Source organism: Pelodiscus sinensis, chromosome 9 (assembly GCF_049634645.1).
Source record: "Pelodiscus sinensis isolate JC-2024 chromosome 9, ASM4963464v1, whole genome shotgun sequence".
Lineage (NCBI taxonomy): Eukaryota > Metazoa > Chordata > Testudines > Trionychidae > Pelodiscus > Pelodiscus sinensis.
The window spans coordinates 38,320,828-38,341,871 of record NC_134719.1 but is presented as its reverse complement, the minus strand read 5'-3'; the positions used below and the strand labels follow the sequence as shown (position 1 = coordinate 38,341,871).

The 21,044-nt window shown below is 40.6% G+C and overlaps 1 protein-coding gene across 1 annotated transcript in view; it reads left to right on the top strand.

Moving 5' to 3' along the window:
* The first annotated feature begins 842 nt into the window (after positions 1 to 842).
* The window catches only part of PLPPR5 (phospholipid phosphatase related 5), a 73,031-nt gene continuing 52,829 nt past the window's right edge, over positions 843 to 21,044 (top strand). Inside the window, exon 1 of the mRNA XM_075936596.1 lies at positions 843 to 1,967. Within this exon, the coding sequence (XP_075792711.1) occupies positions 1,764 to 1,967 (204 nt within the window). The 5' untranslated portion in view covers positions 843 to 1,763. The remainder of the gene's footprint in view (positions 1,968 to 21,044) is intronic.

The following is a 21,044-nucleotide window of genomic DNA, read 5'->3' as shown; positions in this document are numbered from 1 at the left end:
CTCTTTCAGCTAAGATCCTATTTGCATACTCAAGCAAGTTATATGAAGTAAACATATAAAGCATTTAAAGAACAGAAGAAAATCATTTCACCACTGCTCTGCTGTAAAATAATATTATTATTGTAGGGTTGCCAAATATATTGTAGTTGTCTGAGAATTTATAAAAAAAACAAATTCTTAATGCTCACCTCACTAAATATTTATCCTAGGAATTAAATTTTCACATAGAAAGGAGAGTAATAAAAGTGTGAGCTTAGGATGTGACCAGAGTCTCACTAAACACAATTGAAAGAGGATGCTGACTTCAGTGGATTTGGGATCAGCCTTGTAGGGCATGTCTACACAGCAGGGCAAAAGTTGAATTAAGATATGTAACTTCAGCTGCATCAATTACTTAGCTGAAGTCGAAATAGCTTAATTTGGCTTTTGGTGCTGTCCACACAGTGGGAAGTGGAAAGAAGAGCATTCTTCCTTCCACTTTCCTTACTCTTTGTGAAATGAGGGTTATAGGAGTTGGAGTAAAAAGTCCTCCATCTGGACATTATCTTGAAATAACAGCTTGCTGTGTAGCTGTGCACTATATTATTTTGAAGTAACTGCTGTGTAGACTACCCTTAGAATCCAACCTTGTTAACTAAATTAAAATTCGATGAGCCTAGTGGTGAAAATAAGCTCTTTGGGGAACTTTGGGTCCGTTCTGCCTTTCTCATTACCCCCTGGAGTGCTGCAGGTGGGGCTGCCTGGAGGGAGCTCTAGGGAGGTGCCCACTGCCTGCTTATCGCGAGCTGCACCCACTGCGTTGGCACAGGGGAGACAGCATCAGTGTGTCCGAGGCGCAAACAACCTGCAGTAGGGCAAAGTTTGGGGCAGGGGCTTGGGGGGGCGCCGCTGGTTGCTCAAGTCCTCGGAACCCTCGCGCAGCATTTTGGAAAGCGAGGTGGAAGCAGCCGCCGAGCAAGAGGAGTCTGGCAGCGCGCGCGTTTCCACTGGCTGGCAAGGCTGGCTTGGAGGAGAGCTCCGCACCGCCAAGTCTAGCAAGCAGCTAGCGTGGAGGCGGCGGAGGCGGCACGGGCTGTGCACGAGGCAGCTCAGCAGCGGGAATTATGGCTCCAGCTGTTTGGACAAAGAACCCGAATCCTAAAGCTGGGGGAGTTGCGCTGGCGGATTTGGCAGCCCGGAACCGGGCTCGTGCGGACTGAGCTCAGAGTGACTGTGGGATTCCCGCCCCCCTGGCGGGGGAGGCTGGCGCTGGGCAGAGGCGTCAGGCACCTGCCCGGGGGCGGGCTTGGCTCCGACGCTGCGGCCCTCCCGCCACTGGAGAGGGGGGACTCTCGGATCCGCTTCCCAGCCGGGCTTCCCCCGCTTCGGCGGCCGGGGCTGCTCCCGGGAGGAGCCCCGCCGCCCCCCCTGCACGTTCCCGAGCGGAGCTGGCGCTGCTGCCCGGGCGTCGCTGCCGCCTGCTCCCGCGGCGCACGAGCCTGTGTCCGGACTGAGCCGCCTGGCAGCGGCAGCCCCTGGGCATGGGCTTGTGCCCGGGCCGGGCTGGTGCAGCTGCCCGGCTCTAGCCGCCGCCGCCTGCCCATGGGCCGAGCCGGTGCCCGGAACTAACCAACCTGCGCCCGGGCGCCGCCGCTGGCTGGGACTAGCCGCCTCCTCCCCCGGTGGATGCCGCCGGGGAGCGGGCGGAGCGCGCAGCCGGGGAAGGGGGGCTGCCGCGGCCGCCGGAGCCGGAGCGCCTGCCAGTGCCCTGCGCGCTCACCAGCATGCTTTACTTCCAGATGGTGATCATGGCAGGGACCGTGATGCTGGCGTATTACTTCGAGTACACGGACACCTTCTCGGTCAACGTGCAGGGCTTCTTCTGCTACGAGGGCGCCTACCGCAAGCCCTACCCGGGCCCGGAGGACAGCAGCGCCGTGCCCCCGGCGCTCCTCTACGCGCTGGCCGCGGGGGTCCCGGTGCTGGTGGTAAGCACGAGCCGCTTCTCCCCGCGCTCCGGCGCCCGGCCCTGGGGCTGCGCTGCCCAGCCGGAGCTCGCCAGTGAATGAACTTCGTGGCAGGGCATCCCCGAGGGCACCGCTGAGGGACGGCTGCGGGCTTGGCGCAGCTCGGGGGCTTTACCGAGATCAGGGTAACGGGGCATTTCCTTGGCTGGAAGGGATCCGCGGCCACCATTTCCCGCGGCTGGGCGCCGGAGAGAGCCGATTTCTTGGGGAGGAGCGACCGGGGATCTTTACCTTTTGCTCCCTTCTAGGAAGGAGCCTGCTGCTTCCCGAATGCCCGTGTGTTGGGGCTGCAAGTCTCCCCAGCAGGCCCTCTAAACCCGGGGCCCCCGAGCCCCAGCGCCCCGGGGCCATTTCCCAATGTCTGCCTCCGAAGTTCATTGATGCACGGGTTTCTTAACCTGCCTCTTTCTCCCCTGAAGGCTTAAATCCATTTATTAGCTAGTGTATGTGCTTAGTTATTTTCCCAAAGCCTGTGGGTTAGTCACCCATCCCTGGGATGCATCCTGACGGCCAATGCTGCTAACGTCCACATGCTAATCTACTAGTAATAAAAAGATGTATTTCTATGTATTTTATTTTCTGAAAGTTGACATGCAAACTAGGCTAGATGGTTTTCCCTTTACTGAAAAATAAACCCAAGCACTTGTTACTTTGGTGTGGTTTTCTCAATATAAGATTATTTTCTCAATATAAGATTATTTTCAGGGGTGTTCTTTGTTTAGAAGCATATAAATGAACACATAATAAAACACCGGCCTTTAAGTGGCTGAAGGTACAAGCTGCACACTGTCAGATGATAGGGACATTGGCATCATTTTAATAATCCCTGATCATATTGAGCAGGGAAGATTGAGAGGATCAGCCAGGGGAGTATTTAACCATTTGCGATTGTGGGGCACGCTGGCACTTGCTGCTGTTGTTTCCACAACACGAGCTGAAGAAGCTTGTCAAACAAGAAAAAGAGCTCTGGAGATTAAAATTGTTTATTTTACAAATGTATTCCCCTTCAGCAAATTATCTTTAAAACACATTTGAGAATAAATTGCTTTCTCATCTAGAAGTTCTGTCAGTAATCCCTAAAATCTAATTTCATTTTACCACCGTATCACCATGATGCTTCTGTTTCTGTCAAATCCTCCAATTCAAACCCTTTGGGACAAATTCTGCTCTCATATTGAAGTCAATGGGGTTGGATGAGTGTCATTCTGATGTATCTGGTCCTTTGTTTTCTAGGGATTGAAATGCATCCTGTGGTAAAATATATTGCATAGGTTTTTGTTCCAGAATTAATTTTGATTTTAACAACTGTTACTAAAGGAACCAATTATATTATTTTTAAGTTGGGGGGGAGGGGAGTTTTGTATGTTTGGATTATTCTTTTGCTGTTTTCAATGCCCAAATGTGTGTGTTGTTGTGTTATGTTTTAAACTCTAACTTTCACAGCAGTTTGATGGTTCCAAAGTTTGTACAGTAGTAGGATTGGCTATTGTCCAAGGTGGTAGTGAGCAAAAATTATTAAGGTCTGACAGCCTAGGTGGTTTCCATTTTCTAATTGTTATATGTCTACATCACGCACACAAAAATCATCACAATTTTTATCAGTTGGCACCCATGTCAATGACTGTCTCAGCACAGTAAGTTTCGGATTTAATTGGTAGAGTTTTGGAGGTTAAACACATAAATAGAGTTTACCCACTTCTCATTTGGGTAATATGGAGTTTAATTTATGTTGATTTAGACACTTCTTTATTTAGCACTACAGGCTGAACCTCTCTAGTGCAGCACCCTCAGGACCTGGTCAGTGACAAACCAGAGAATTTTCAGGTCAATATTGCCTAGCAGCATTACCAGCACTTCCACTGCTTACTGGGCTCTTAGAAGACATTTGGGATAAATTAGATGTGAACACCAAGAGCCAGGATTGGTGGCTGTAAACAAACTTTTTCACCGTGGAAAACTTGGCTACACCCATTATAAGTGGACATTTGGCTAACTAAAATCATGCTGAACCACAGCTGTTGCCTGACCAGAGAGTGCCAGGCTAGAGAGGTTCAACCTATTCACCACTACACTCTTTCTCTCCCCTCTCCCTCCCCATCCCGCGCCCCAGTACAGTCACTGCTAGAAAAGGGTTGAGACATGTTGGCAGGTTAGGGCAAGGAAGCTTGCATTGCAGTTGCCTATGCTGTACCCTTTCCCTTGGATAAACAGAAGACTTCAGCCTTTAGGGATGCCATGATGGCATCTTCAGCAAACACTAAATGAATTTAATAAAGAAAATATATTGGGCAAGCCATTGGTTAAATTCTGCTTTGCTACAGCTTGCATGATCCTATTGAACTCACTGGATTTTCGTGGGATGTGTTTTAGTACACACTACCAGCCTCATTGTGCATATTATTGATGAAGCTCTTTAATTTACTTGGTTGATGTAACTTGTTTCTTTGTGGTGGAAGAAGTAAAGCTGTTTATTCTTTCCAAATCCAAACCTGTTGACCAGAGTCAAAAGTGGAACTCCACTGACTGAATTCTCCTAAGGATGAGTTTGAGTCTGCTACTATACTAAGCATTGCTTTCTGCCTTTGTCGTTCATCTGCATACTGATGTGCAAACAAACTAGTCTGTCTTTAAAAATGAAATGCAGGGAAGATCTAAAAAATCTGTCGCTTGGCTAAGTCTCTTCATACCTAGCTGAAAATGTAGGCTGAAGAGCAAGATCTATTTCCACAAACAAAGATATTAACTTTTTAAAAATGTTTGTTTGATATGAAAAAATGATTTGCATAGGGAAGTGTTTTTTAAAAAAAATCTTGTTACTTGCAAAGTTATAAATGGGAAACAAAATCCAAACAATATTCTCATTCATGCTAAATATTGGAGCTGGTTAGAAACTTGACAAAAACAGTAATTTGATGAAAATTGTGTGTGTGTGCAGGAGGGGAAAGGGTACCAATCCTTGCAATGTTTTTGCTCCCATTTTCCAATCAGCTTTGATAAGCATATTTTTCCTCCTTAAATTTTCATTATTTTTACTCAAGCTGATCAAGAATTATAGCCTAGACTGATGGAAGTACATCAGGAAAAGCTCTCTGACCCACTGTGGTACCAGATGAGCTGGAGAACTCTGTGGAACCAACAGAGGGAAAATTAAGGTATTTCTGGGTAGAAGGTTGTTCTTGTTATGGGAGAACATTTCAGACTGAAGTCAGGGAAGTGCACTTTAAGGAGTGTTGGGGAGGAGCTACTGTGTCTCTGATTTAGTGGGCAGGATGGCTGCTTTTGACGGAGGAGGCCTTAGGCTTTTGTGTGTTAGGCTGGCAGAGCTTCTCTTAATAGATGAGGGTGAAAGTCTCTGTGTATCAAACTTGGGGCAATTGCACTAAGTGGAGATTCAGTGAGCTTCCCTGGGATTTTTCTCTTTCCAAATTCCTGCAGACTCTGTGTAGTGGAAAGAGACAGTTCAGGGAGGAGCATGTAATGTATATTTGTTTTGAACCGGATGAGTTGTGATGCAAACGATCATAGTAGATACTGTAATTTGCATAATATTTTATACAGACCACGTTGCTGCTGATGAGAACTTCCACGAAAGACCAGTTAAATTAAATAAAAAGCTATTAATCACCCACCTGTACACACATCAAGTGACTAGAAAGCTCTATGGAGAGAAAGGGGTTGTGACTGCTATTGCTTCCCATTGAACAGAGCAGCACTCGTGTAGGACCTGGGGTATAGTTTAACACCCTGATTGTGGGTTAGAGAAAATAGCATTGCCAGTGAGACTTCCATACTATGCCTGTTTCATGTGGATTTCTTGCAGGGAGGCATGAATTTCATCTTCTCAGGATATATTATAAGAAAGCAAAGTGTGTGAGGTGCTATATTGAGATCAGGATCCATTCTATTAATTGTAGATTGCAATATTATTTGTGAGCTTTTCCCACTTCTGGTTTTTCCTTATAGATATAAAGTCATGACCTATACAAGAAAACCTTGTACAAGCAGGTATACTGTTTATACTGGGAAATATTAAGGCATTTCTTTTTAGAACACACTAACACATTTCAGCAGAAGAATTTAAATGGCTTTGATGACATGTCAAGTTCAAAGGATCTGCGACTCCAATATGCTGTCAGTAGAATTCATAGGTTTGGCTTATCCTCCTGACCTTTAATGTGAGTTGAGTATGAAGTAGCAGCTTTAGCTGAGACTCCTTATTTTTGCTGGTTTAAGAAAATAACATCCAGAATGATACTTCTGTCCTAAGGAATTATTAAATCCTTCTTTATAACTTGAAGTCAAAAGTAAAGTGAAAATAAATATGGTCTCAATTGAGTCTATTTAATAGTATGAAAAAAGAAGCATAGAAATGATAAGTTTTGTGTTCAGTGCTATTTAAACCTTTTCCCAAATTGCCATTTTTTGCTCAGCAGGCTGGTGACTTTTTTAGACTTGTTATGACAGATGCCGTTTGAGAAATATACGTCAGTCTACTCCTTTAGCTTCCAGTGGAAATGATTTGTAGAATTCTCTGCTAGTTGCTCATGTGTTTTCAAAAGCTACAAAATGATCTGTTCTGCTCCATTTCTTTCCGGTAGACCTTAATAGTAGTTTGCAAAGGTCAAAATGATGAAATGAACAAAAGTATGATTTTAGTGGAGCCACATACTAGTGTGTATGATTGAACTTGACAAAATTATTTAAGCATATAATCAGTGTAAAGGAATGGATGATCAGGACTATAATGTATACTGACTGCTTTACATAAGACAGAAGGAGATGACACATTTTCATTAATACATTGTGTAAACACTAAGTTACATCATGCTAATATTGGTTGTTTTTATATCCAAGTAATAAGGAGATGATTATAGTACTTAAAACATTCACGGTTTTGTTTGTTTAGGCAGATTCATAGCATATTCATATTTTCTCTGTAAATCAATTAGTTAGTAATTTGTATTTTAGCATTATCCTCTTAATATCATTGAAAAATGCGATCCATTTAGAGATAATTTATTGTTGGTTTTTGTTTTGGTAGCCTGCATGAACTTTTTCATTGGTGCAATCTAAAGAAGTAACTGATGTCCAAGTCAGATAGTTTTAAGGCTAATCTATAGATGCACGAACTCCCATCTCACTGCTATTTTGGAGCAAGGACTTCTGCATCATATGTACTGCATATTAGAAACCATAATCCCAAGCATATATACAAAAAGATGCTCTCTAAATTAACTGTTAGCCCTCAAGAAAGAGAGAGTTCTTTGTGGATAGTTCTCTGAATATATACACTCAGCATACAGCATCAGTCAAAACATGCTAACAGAAGGGCAAAAAAGGCAATTGAGGTGAAAGGTGAAGTATCCATATAAGGTTATTTAGATGGGACAAGAGATGACAAGGGGGAGACATGATAGAGATCTATAAAATCATGAATGGTGTGGAGAAAGTTAATAAGAAATTGTTACTCCTTCAAATAATACAAGAACACTGGGTCACCCAATGGCATTAATAGGCAGCAGATTTAAAACAAAACAAAAAAAATCCCAAGTACTTCATAAAATGCTCAGTCAACCTGTGGAATTCCTTGTTAGGGGATGTTGTGAAGTTAAAAAAAATACAGCCTATAACAAGGTTCAAAAAAAGAACTAGATCACTTCATGAAGGATAGGTCCATTAATGACTATTAGCTAAGATTGTCAGGGTTGCATCTCTATGTCCTTGGTTTGTCTAACCTCTGACTACCCGAAGCTTGGAATGAATGATGGGGGAGTGTAGCCAGCCAGAGTAAGTCTCAGGTCCAACACTGGGTTCCCAAGGTACAAAATATGCCACACAGGTATCTGTCAAACACAAGTAGTTTATTATTTCTTGACAGCTAACAGCTATGCCTCATGAATGGAAGAACAATATAACAAAGAAGCGGCATAGCTTATGTCCCTTCCTGCAAGCCTGGAACCTCGGGTAGGCTGCAGACGAAGTGGGAGGTTGTCTCAGCTTGCGAGGCACTGGTACCCAAAGCCCATCGGTGAGGTTTGATTTGCTAGGCTCTGAGGGAGCCTTAAATACAGTTTTCCTGCCTTGTTTGGCAGTTTGGAAATTTCCAGGGGTTACTCATTATGTGCTGATGTAGGGCTTAGCTGTTAGTTATCAATCTGGTTCTGATCTGGATCTACTTGTTCTTTGGTCCTGTTTACATGATCAGTACGTTAGGGTAAACAGAATTGTTTTGTTCCCGCCCTTATCTACAATTCATTCTTGCTACAATGGCGTATGTACCTAAAGGCTTGCTTCTGGCTCATCAGTAGTAGGGAAAAGGGGGGGGAAATGGGAAAAGGGGGAAAGAATGCAGGCCTCACCACCCCTAAACTAGTACGTACAAAGTTCTTCCGCAACTGACCAATGTTAGAATATAAAAACAGCCATTCTGGGTCAGACCAAAGGTCCATCTAGCCCAGTATCCACAGAGACCAGTGCCACATGCCCTAGAGGGAGAGAACAGAACAGGGAATCATCAAGCAATCCCTCTCCCATCACCCAGTCCCAGCCTCTTACAGAGGGTAGGAACACCATTCCTACCCTTCCTGGCTAATGTCCTTTGATGGACCTAACCTCCATGAATTTATCTGGTTCTTTCTTGAACCCTGTTAATGTCATGGTCTTCACAACCTCCTGTGGCTAGGAGTTCCATGGGCCATTTGTCCGCCATGTGAGGAAAAACTTCCTTTTGTTTGTTTTTAACCTTGCTATCTATTAATTTCATTTGGTGACTCCTAGTTCTTATGTTATGGGAATAAGTAAATAATTTTTCCTTATTCACTCTTTCACACCAGGCGTGATTTTATAGACCTCATATCCCCCCTTAGTCACCTCTTTTCTAAGCTGAAAAGTCCTAGTCTTTTTAAGCTCTCTTCATATGGGGCCTGTTCCAAACTCCTAATCATTTTTGTTGCGCTTTTCTGAACCTTTTCCAATGCCAATCTATCTTTTTTGAGATGAGGCGACCACATCTGTAGGCAGTATTCAAGATGTGGGCATAACATGGTTTTTTATAGAGGTAATAAGATATTTTCTGTCTTATTCTGTATCCTTTTTTAATTATTCCTAACACTCTGTTGGCTTTTTTGACTGCCGCTACACACTGAGTGGATATTTTCAGAGAATTATCCACAATGACTCCAGGATCTCTTTCTTGAGTAGTTGTAGCTAAATTAGTCCCCATCATATTGTACGTATAGTTGGGATTATTTTTTTCAATGTGCATTACTTTACATTTGTCAACATTAAATTTCATTTGCCATTTTGTTTCCCAATTACTTAATTTTGTGAGATCTTTTTGAAGCTCTTCACAGTCTGCTTTGGTCTTAACTGTTTTGAGCAGCTTAGTATCATCTGCAAATTTTGCCACCTCACTCTTTATGCCTTTCTCCAGACCATTTATAAATAGGTTGAATAGGATCGGTCCCTTGGGGGACAACACTAGTTACCTCTTTCCATTTTGAAAATTTACCATTTATTCCTACTTTTTATTTCCTGTCTTTTAACCAGTTATCAGTCCATGAGAGGACCTTCCCTCTTATCCCATGAAAACTTACTTTACTTAAGAGCCTTTGGTGAGGGACCTCATCAAAGGCTTTCTGGAAATCTAAGTACGCTATATCTATCGGATCCCCCTTGTCCACATGTGTGTTGACTCCCTCAATGTGTCTGACAATTTTATTCTTTACTATAGTTTTAAACTAATTTGCTTAGTACTGATGTTACACTTACTGGTCTGTAATTGCCAGGATTACCTCTAGAGCCCTTTTTAAATATTGGCATCACATTAGCTATCTTCCAGTCATTAGATACAGAAGCTAAAGAATAGATTACAAACCACAGTTAATAATTCTACAATTTCACATTTCAGTTCTTTCAGAACTCTTGAGTGAATGCCATCTGGTCCCGGTAACTTGTTACTCTTAAGTTCATCAATTTGTTTCAGAACCACCTCTAATGATACCTCAATCTGGTACAATTTCTCAGATTTGTCACCTAAAAAGAATGGGCCAGGTTTGGAAATCTCCCTGGCATTCTCAGCTGTGAAGACCGAAGCAAAGAATTCATTTAGCTTTTCTGCAATGACTTTATCATCTTTGAGTGCTCTTTTAGCATCTCAATCATACAGGGGCCCCACTGATTGTTTAGCAGGCTTTGTGCTTCTGATGAACTTTTAAAAAACCTTTTGCTATTACTTTTTAAATTTTTAGCTAGCTGCTCTTTAAACTCCTTTTTGGCTTTTCTTATTATATTTTTACACTTAATTTTACAGAATTTATGTTCCTTTCTATTTTCCTCACTAGGATTTAACTTCCTCTTTTTAAACTATGCCTTTTTATCTCTCACTGCTTCTTTTTCTTGATTAAACCACAGTGGCACTTTTTTTGTTCTCTTACTGTGTTTTTTATTTGGGGTATACACTGAAGTTGTGTCTCTATTATGGTGTCTTTGAAAAGTTTCCGTACAGCTTGCAGGGATTTTACTTTTGTCACAGTACCTTTTAATTCCTGTTTAACTAAACTCATCTTTTTTGTGTTTCCCCTTTCTGAAATTAATGCCATTGTGTTGGGCTGTTGATGTGTTTTTCCCATGATAGAGTTGTTAAATTTTATTTACATTATGATCACTATTTCTAAGCCGTCCAATTATATCTGCCCCGGGACCAGATCCTGTGCTCCACTTAGGACTAAATCAAGAATTGCCTCTCCCCTTGTGGGTTCCAGAACCAGCTGCTCCAAGAAGCAGTCATTTAAGGAATTAAGAAATTTTATCTCTACAACCTGTACTGAGGTGACATGTACTCAGTCAATAGGGGGATAGTTGAAATCACCCATTATTATTGGGTTTTTTATTTTGATAGACTCTCTAATTTCCCTTAGCATTTCATATTCACTATCACTAACCTGGTCAGGTTGTCAATAATATATCCCTACTGCTATATTATTATTATTAGGGCATGAATTTACTACCATATAGATTCTATGGAAAATTTTGCTTTATTTAAAATTTTTACTTCATCAGATTCTATATTTTCTTTCACATATAGTGCCACTCCCCCACCAGCACGACTTATTCTGTCCTTCTGATGTATTTTGTACCATGGTATGACTGTGTCCCATTGATTGTCCTCATTCCACCAAGTTTCTGTGATGCCTATTATATCAATATCCTTCTTTAATACAAGGCACTCTAGTTCACCCATCTTATTATTTAGACTTCTGTCATTTGTGTATAAACACTTTAAAAATTTCTCACTATTTATCTGTCTGCCATGTCCTGAAGTGTTATACTCTATTTCATTTGATTGTTTCACATCTGATCTTAGCCATACTTTATCATCTTCTATCTTCTCCTCTTTACTTGATCATAGAGTATCTCTATTAATAGACCTTTCCCTAAAAGATGTCTCTGCCTGATCCTTGTGTTCCTCCGCACCCGTTGGCTTTCCTCCAGCCCTTCGTTTAAAACTTCTCTACCACCTTTTTAATATTTAGTGCCAGCAATCTTGTTCCATTTTGGTCTAGGTGGAGCCCATCCTTCCTGTATATGCTCTCTCTTTCCCAAAAGTTTCCCTAATTGTTTGCCTATGTGGGGAAGTTAATATATGCTTGTGGTTTACCAAGGCCTGAACTGAGAACACGTTCTCAAGGAGAGAGAGAAAGGAGAACAATGTGTTCTTGGTTCAGGTCTTGGTAAACCAATAAGTGTATATTAACTTTCCTGCATGGGAAGGATGTATCACCACAGCTTTCATAGATCTCTGGTCTTTCCGTGGCACATTTGCCCCTAGAGTTTGCCTGAGTTGATCAGACCTGTGACTACGAATTTAGTTAAGATGGGTTGAAAGCTATGGGTCAATGCATGGGCGCTGTACAGTGCTAAGACTGTTTCTGTAAAAAGCCATATGCGCATCTGTGATTCCAGAGGCACAACTACTGTGTGGATATGAGAGTCATACGCATACAGTTGTACTCATCCTGTTGATGCCTCTTTTGAAACTGCTCCAGTCTCCTACAGTCTCCTCCTTACACTTAAGATTGATTCCTCAGGCTATTGCTCTTGGGACTGCTCTTGTGTCACCTGCAAGTGTTCAACATATTCTTGTTACTTTAGTACGCTAGTCACCTAATTGTTGGTTTAGTTCCCCTGTCCAGCGGGGGGTCTGAGCTCCTGGACCCAGCATGAACTGGAACTGAGCTGGGCTGCCTGCCTACCTGACTCTTAATACACTTTAAATGCAGAGCCACAGCAGAGGTATGTCTCAGACCCAGTGCAAGCTGGGACTGAGCCAGGCTGCTGGCCAGCCTACAAAAAAATTATTGGCAGGCAGTGAGGGGGAAATGAGAGTAGTCTGATGCCTTAACTGATAAGCTTTCACTTATTGGGTAATCAGATAATCGACTACACTATTACATCCCTATCCAGCTATCCACCTTAGTATTCAATAAGTTGGTCAGAATGGAGAGAATCAGATCTTTTTCAATTCTTGAAAACATACAGAAGCCTCATTTGATGTCATCTTTTTGTGCAGACACAGTGACCTTCTATTAGGATTCATATTCACCATTCTGTTATGTATGTAGTTGCCTCCTTTGAGTCTTTCTGCTATATAAGTGCTACCTGCTTCATTCTGAGGTGCAATTAATCTTCCTTGGATCCTTTCCAGGATTAGACTTGACCCATGTGAACTTCCTCCTCCATAGATCTTTTTAAAAGCACTGGTGAAATATTCTTCAGACCTGCTTCACCATGATTCCAAAGCAGATGTCTAAGGGTATGCTGCACTGCAACTAGATACCCCCAGTTGACCCATGCCCGCTGATTCAGGCTCACGGAGCTTGGGTTGCAATATTAATTAATTACCATGTAGTCTAGTGAGCTTTAGCTGGAGCCCAAGCTCTTGGATCCTCCCATCACAAGATCCTAGGACTAAGGTGTCAGTCCCATCCCAGGAGTCTACACAGCAATGAAACATCCCACAATTCGATCCCCATAAGCCTGAGTTGTTTGACATAGGGCAGTGCCAGATGTCAAGTTGCTGTGTAACATACCTTTAATGATTCCTATGCGGTCCCAATACTTCTTTCATTTGATCTCTCCTGACAAGAAATCAAGGAAATTGGATAATTGAAGCAGGAAGGCATAGATCCTTCTAGCAGGGTGAGAAGTTACCAATTTCTGATGCCCTGAAAGGATAATCTTTTGTGTGGCAAGATGTTCATTACTGAGAGTCCTCCAAATAGTCTTTTGAAGGTATCATGCCAGAAAGTTTGGAAAAATCTGACTGTTCTGTTGAATGGATTTTACACTTGGCAGTCATCACCCATCACTATAATATGTGAACACATCTGAGTGCTGTTCCACAAATAAATAGTCATATAACACATTGGAGTTGGATACCCAGTTCCTAAATAAACCCTGAATTTGAAATCTCCACTTTCATATCAAATGGAAATGTATTTTCACACGTACAATGAGCAAAATCAACTTTCCTGATGTGTGACCTATCTAGCAGTTTTTAAACATCTTTTATTGGCTAAAGCTGATTTACAGGTATGACTTAGATGGTACTTTTGACAGTTGTTAATAATACTTGATATGAAAAGCTAGCCAATAAAGCTCTCTTTTCTCACCAGCTAATCGAATCACTCCCGAAAGGCCCCAGCATCTTTATACCCTGTTTAATACCAAAATCTAATCTTGGGATATGAATTTAATTTCCATATGCTAAATTTAATACTTAAACAAATGCAATGAATGACTGCTCTATTTAATTTGCTGAAATTGTCTTTTCTATTTACAAATGTTTCATCCAGTCATCGCCAAACCCTTATGTTTCCACAGTACTTTCACCTTTATAGTGTTCTGTAAGGGAAAAACATGTTTCCATTTTCACACTAATTTTCTCCAAAGTGCTTTCAGGATTCCATTTGAACCAGCCATCTTGGTTTTAATTTCTTTTGTGTAATTTTTCCCCCTTCATCATTCTTTCCCTTTCACAAGAAGCTAATTTCCACAAATTATACATATAACATGTTATCTCACTATTTGTGCGAAAAGTAGCTTTAGAAAGTCTCTTTTTTTTCTTTTTGGCACCTGATGATAAAGCAAAGAGGAAACGTATACCACATCAGTTTGTGTGAAGGAAAAGTTGCATTACAAATTTGTTTTTGTTTGTTTACAATTCTGTAGCATAAAGTCTTTCTAACTAGATCTAAGTTAAGTTGGTACTTATTTATTAACCAGACAGTGTTATACCTTTTGGACTGTCAGCACAGATACCAGGGCAAATACATTGTTTTAGAGTCTCATTCTGCTCTCACATAGTAAAACAAAAGGCCAGTGGCATTGTAATCTGTACATCCAGGATACAAATGTGAACCTTAACCTTTCTTGTTGGGAGCCATTCAGTGGTATTTGTTTTCTCCTCCTGTTGCCATTTTGTTGGAATGTAAATCACCATTACACCACAAAAGATAAGTAAGTATATCAAAATGGAATTCACAATACCTACTATGCTTACTGAATGCAGCACTAAGGCACGTGAGCCACCTTTGGGTCATGTATTTTAATCCATGCATTGGCTCCAGAATCTGTTTTCAACAGCTGAATGCTTGTTTGTCCTTAAATGATTCACTTATGGTTAAGAGACAATGTTGTGAGTTCAAATAATCCTGTGTATAAATCCCTAAATCACATGGCACATTATTTTAAATCTATAATGGAGAATGAAAACTACTTACCATGCTAAATAACTGTTATTCATTGCACATAATACAGGATTGAGGATTTATATGGCCATATGATATGCAATAAATGACAGCCAAAACTAATAGCAAAAGCTACTTATAATTCTGTTTTTTTGCACTGAAAACTATGATATGTTTGAAATTTTGACATATGTCGCCGACGTTGATTTCATAGGAATATCTGTTTAGGATGTATATAAAGTGTAGCTGAGGCTAATAGGCCATTTCCCCAGAAGTTCCATGGGATATCTTGTTCTAAAAATGAATAAACTCTGTGAACATTTTTTGTAACCCAGCCTTTAATATTTAGTTATGTAGATGCAGCCTGGTCTGGTATGTAAGACGTCAGATGGGGAGTCAGTAGATCAGAACTCTGTTCCTGGCTATCAGTAACTCTCTGCGTTACTTTAAAAAAGTCACTTCATCCTTTTTGTGGCTGAGTTTCCATGTCTGTAACACAGGAATAAGACTGATTTTCCTTTGAAAAGTACTCTGAGATCTACAGTTGAAAATGACTATGAAATTTGATTATTTTAATTTCATTTAGTCTATTTATCTGATAAGTGAGTACATTTAAAAATGTAGGTCCTGGTCCCATATATACATGCTGTTTCATATGATTTCATGGTCATATGAATTTCACTTGCCATAAGCAATGTATAGTATAATTTTAAATTGGTTCTATTTTGAGCGTCTTCCTCCATTATAAATTACAGTAGTTGATCTTTATTAGTGTCTTGGGATTTTTTGTTGTTTGGGGAGTTTGGTTGATTGAAAGTAAACCTTGTTAACAAAGGTTTAATTCGGAGTTTTGATAGAGATTATAACATACTAGCTTTCAAAAACTGAAACCAGTCCATTAATGTGCTTTGCTGATTATTTTTCCTTCTCTATGTAACATTCTCAAACACCATTTTGGTGGTGTTAGGCATGTGGGTGGCATGCAGTTACTAAAGGAATCTGACTCATGATTTCATTGTCACTCAAACTCTGAATAATATTCTGAACATTTTCTTTAATCAGCTAGTTGCCTGTCACTTTTTATTCAAGAATGATGTTGGAATCAATACGTGGAACTTCATTTCCATATATAGTTGTCTTGTATTGTAATAAGGATTTGTATTACACATCTATAGCAACTAAGGCCCCGGTACAGGAAAATACACAGGCGTGTATGCTTATTACTCTCTTTATTACTTAATTATGTGCAATTAAAGAGCTGTTTCTTTGTATATATAATTAAAAATAAAACCATCAAAGTTTTTGATCTTTAGTGCCATCGTTTGGATGATATTGAAGTCTTTCACATTCTGAATAAGACAGGATTATCTCTTGTGGAATCAATTCCTCAAACCATCTTCTTGGAGGTGAGAGGAAAATAACTATATTTATGTGAAACCATAACAAATAAATAGAATGCAGTAAATGCCATTGATGGATTGTATGCTGTGTTGTAGTTGTGTTGATCCCAGGATACTAGAGAGACAAGGTGGGTGAGGTAATATCATGTATTGGGCCAGCTGCTGTTGGCAAGAAAGATGAGCTTTCTAGCTTACACAGAGCTCAAAGACCAAAAGCTCTGTGTTAACTTGAAAAATTGTCTCTCACCAGCTGAAGTTGGTCCAATAATTTATGGATTGCAATATCATAGGATAAGTCTTAGGAACTAGGAAAATGAGTATATATTCTAATTTTCAAAACAGCATTTTTGTATAGAAATATATAGGTTGTGTCATTTCCTTGACAGCAAGCAGCACCCTCCTGTGCTTATAGCATGGAAATATTTGGTTCATTTATCTCCTCTGTAGCTTCACTCAAGTCAGAAGAAATGGAGCAGGGAGGAATTTGGATGGTTTTGCAATTAGAATAATATTTCACATATCTCCCTAAAAGGTAAAATGTGGTTTTGTTTGAGCCCTAACCTAGGAAAAAAAGAGTAATGGTGGCTTTTCCTTGAGCTCAAAATAAAGGGCATCTAGTAGCTTTGCTCTTCTTGGAGCTAACCAGATTGAGAGTCACAATTTGGTTGCTGGTTCCCTGTTCCCATCTGGCACAGATACTTCCTCTGATGCATTGGCTCAGCTGTGTTGATTAGGGATTTGTGTGGGAAGGAAGCGGGGAGCCAAGACTCTGTCCACTTTCCTGCCCTCCTACATCTTATATTTGCAGAAAGGAAAGAAGTGGGCTTGTGGATGCTTTCCCTTCCATACCCCTCTTTCTCAATTCCCTGGGCAGCTGCATAGTTCGTCACAGTTTGCTAAATATGTTTATAATTCTAGCTAAATGTATTTGTAATTCTTTGAGAGGGTGAGGGAAGTTTTCTCATCTCTTGTTTGTAATATTAGACTGTGATGCACAAGATGACTAGAAGAGGAGAAGATTCAGGTTGTGCATCAGGAAATGTAGCAAAAAAACTCGAGAAACAGGTAGAACGTGATAGAATCTGTCCTGTGGAAACAGTGAAAACCAAGGACAATGAAAGAGCCATATAGTCACCCAGATGGAAAAGACTGACAAAGCTTTAATACCAACAAAGAAGTAAATCTTTGGTAATTTGTGCTATTCAAAGTGTCAGGCATATGACAATACCACTCCTGAACAGCTAAGCATCTGAAAAAATCCTAATACAGGTTCACCTCCCTAGTCTGGCACCTTTGGGACCTGGCCAGTCCTGAACCAGAGAATTTGCTGGACCAGGGGAGGTCAATGCAGCCCTACTCCCAGCTGCTGGGCTCCCCTGCTGGCCACTGGACCTAGTCATCAGTCTCTGCTCCTGGCCCAAGCCAAGTTCCCTACCACCAGGCTCCTGGCTGCCGGCCCAGCCTCACTTCTGGCCCCAGCCAGTCCCACTGTTGTTGGGCTCCCTGCTGCCATAGCTCTCTGCTCTGGCAACATGCATGGTACTGCCGCCATGGTTTTTCCCCTGAGTGCTCCAACCCTGAAGCACCCACAGGGTCCCTGAGGATGCCGGACCACGGATGTTGCCAGACCAGAAAGTCCTGGACTAGAGAAGTTCAAACAGCATTGCTAAACTTGTATAAATACCCAGCACCACAACTCTGCATTCCCACCACACCTGGAACTCCTGTTTCCAAAGAGAGCTCTGGCTGACTAAAGTATGAGATATTGGCCCAAATACTGATTTTAAATTTAATGAGTGTAAACTCACATAGCAATTACATATTTTAACTACATACTGTTTATTATCTTCACAGAGAGGAATAACAAAAAGCCACAGTAAAGTCGGCATTGAAGCCTATCAGTTTCACAATTTTTCAATCCCTAATATTTTAATACAGATATAGTCCGGTCTTCATTAAAATATGTGCCTCAGTTCAACTCTTGTTTTTCCCAAGACATGTGACACATCCAATTATGTCTAGTTACATTAGGCATTTAGTTATAAAATAATGGTATGTTCCTTGTAAAAGAAATGCCACGTTCATCTGGAGCCCAGTCTAATCTACCTTTCTTGCCATTCCTACCATCCAGTACAGCTAACAACACTATAATTTTGGGGGTGGGAGGGGGGAAGGGTTGGCTAAAAAAAGCCTAGTGTAGATACACCATTTTGGTTTCTTGGTTCTATGAACAAAAAATCCTATGTTGAGCCATGCTGTTTTCATGTACTCCTAAATACCAAAGGAATTTATGCTGCTGGCATGTACTATACTATGAAAAGACTTGTATGGATTAGTTAACTACATAGTAGCCATTAAAACCTCTAATGATTAAGTTATATAAATAACTATTTGCTCCCATTTCTAAACCTTCATTAAAATTTTATCTCTAATAAACATCACTTCAGTAAACTCATTTATTGTAGCAACATTCTCAGTGAGAAGTAATTGGACACAGTGAAATTAGAGCCCTTCAAGTGTGGAGGGGAGTAAAGGACTTCAGGACATAGTCTTACACTGTTGTCTCTGTGCTTATCAATAGCTACCACTACTACTTAATCTGTTATTTTTGGGCTGCCTAAATAAGGGGAACCCTCCTGAACCAAAGAATTTTCTGGATCACAGGAAGTCAATATTGTATAGCAGCATTACCAACACTTCCACTATTTGCTGGGTTGTTAGTGTACATTAGGCTATCTCTGCACTTCATAATTCCAAACAATTTTGGAAAAGCAGACGCGTTTTATTGGCATCCCTATAAACCTCATTCTATGAGGAAGAAGGGATGTTCTGAAAGAGAGGAGTTTTTTTTTCTGACTTTTGGCCCTGAGTAGATGGGCCAAATGTCGGAAAAGCCTATTTCGGAAGAAAAGCAGCTATTTGCGTATCTTTTTCTGACTTTTCTTTGTAATGTAGACATATGCTTAGAGATAAATTAGAGCTAAATAACAGCATAGAACACTGAGAGCCAGGAATGGTGGTTGTAAACAAACTTTATGGGACCACAGAAAACTTGGCCACATCCATGAAAAGTGGACACCTGGCTAACTAAAACAATTACAGATTACGGATGTTTCTAGACCAGAGAATTCTGGATGAGAGAGGTTCAACCTGTAGTTTGTTGTTTTCTAGCTCTGTCCCTGCTTATTAATACATACTTATAGCATCTCTTCTAGGCCTCAGATTTGGTTACTGATGATTTCTAAGGTAAAATCTTAACCTAATTTAAGTCAATGAAAGATCTGCTCTTGACTTCTGTGTGGCCAGGATTTTTACCTCGGCTCCTTCTATATGTGTCAAACATTCAATAAAGATTGATATCTCATTCCCTCATCAGGATACTCTTCTGTCTTTTGCACACATTAGAAATAATAAAAGTAATCTGTATTTCAGTGTTTGGTTATTCAGAATTTTACTGTTGGTTTTGTGCTCGAGATATAATCTTAAATTGGGTCAGGATTTTACTTCTGAAATCATCAGTAACCAAATCGGAGGCCCAGAAGACATGCTATACGTATGCTCAAAGTACAGAAGATAAAATTAAGTTGAATTTAGTTTAATAATTCCATGCCATCGGGTATTTCTCCATTAGGGAAATTAGTGTGTCTTTAATTCATCTCTAGCTATATTTCATCCTTATACAGTAATTACTTAGAATTTTGAGGGCCATAAGTAAATACTGTAAGATAATTACAATGATAATGAGCAAATCTCTCATTTTTGTCAGGTCTCTTCTATTTGATTTATGTGAACATTGTACTCCTTCCCCGTAAGTTGACACTTAGCCCTTTATCAACTTTACTGGCGTTAGTTCAGGTAGTTCTAGGGCAGCATTCACTTTTAGAGTTCATGGTTCAACCCCACATTTATTTGATCTCATTCCTAATTGCAAAAGGATTTAGGTGCCAATCCTCCTCCAGTTGAACTCATTGGGAGCTTTATCACTAACTTAAACAGGAAAAAGTTAGAGCGATTGGGCTGGTAGTTAGTAGTCTAAAGATACATGTGAAGGGGTAGAGTTTTGTACAGGGTCCCTAATAATTAGTCTAGTGCTACAGGTGTGGCATCAAAGGAAGCAGTTACATTGTTTAGAAGATAAAGAAAAAGTTTTGCAAAATGGAGACTATTTGTTGTTGTTAGTTTTATTTCAGTTTCTTTGGAATCATGGCTCAAATAATGATTAATGGTGACCGATAGGAGCCAAGAGGAAGTACTAATATTGACTTCTCAAATCCATTTGTCTGGCATGAAAAGCCAAAGCAACGTTAGTGACAAACATCAGTTTCTTGAGCAGTAGCATTTAATTCCAATACTAGACCACCGTGTGTTGATAATGATACATGGTACAGGATGTGATCCTTTAATCTCAATGGCTTGAATAAAAACTATATGATTAGCCCAAAATCTGGGAAATGTATACAAGTTCAGGCAGCAATTCCATCCAGAGATGATCACACCAGAGACTTGCCAGTTCCCACGTAAATCACTAGTGGCACAAGACCCGCTCTATTAAACACTCTAGTGATTGACAATCATGCACACTATAATGATACTCAGAATAAGAGCAACGTCTCCAAACATGAGGGAAATGTTTGGGAATGGGTGTAGAGGGAGAGGATCATCTCTATTTTTTACAATATATTTTAAAGTATGGCAGGTCAGGGGTTTTCAGGAATCTCAGAAATGCTTTTGTTTTTCCTCTGTTCTTGAGAAAATTGGAGGATTAGAAAGAGTGGAAGATAGCCTAAGTCCAAACTTCTGCAGAGTTATTGAAATTAGTTTCTGACATGCTGCAAATCAAGGCACTATGAAGCAGGAAGTACCATTATCCAAAACATTGCACAGAGATT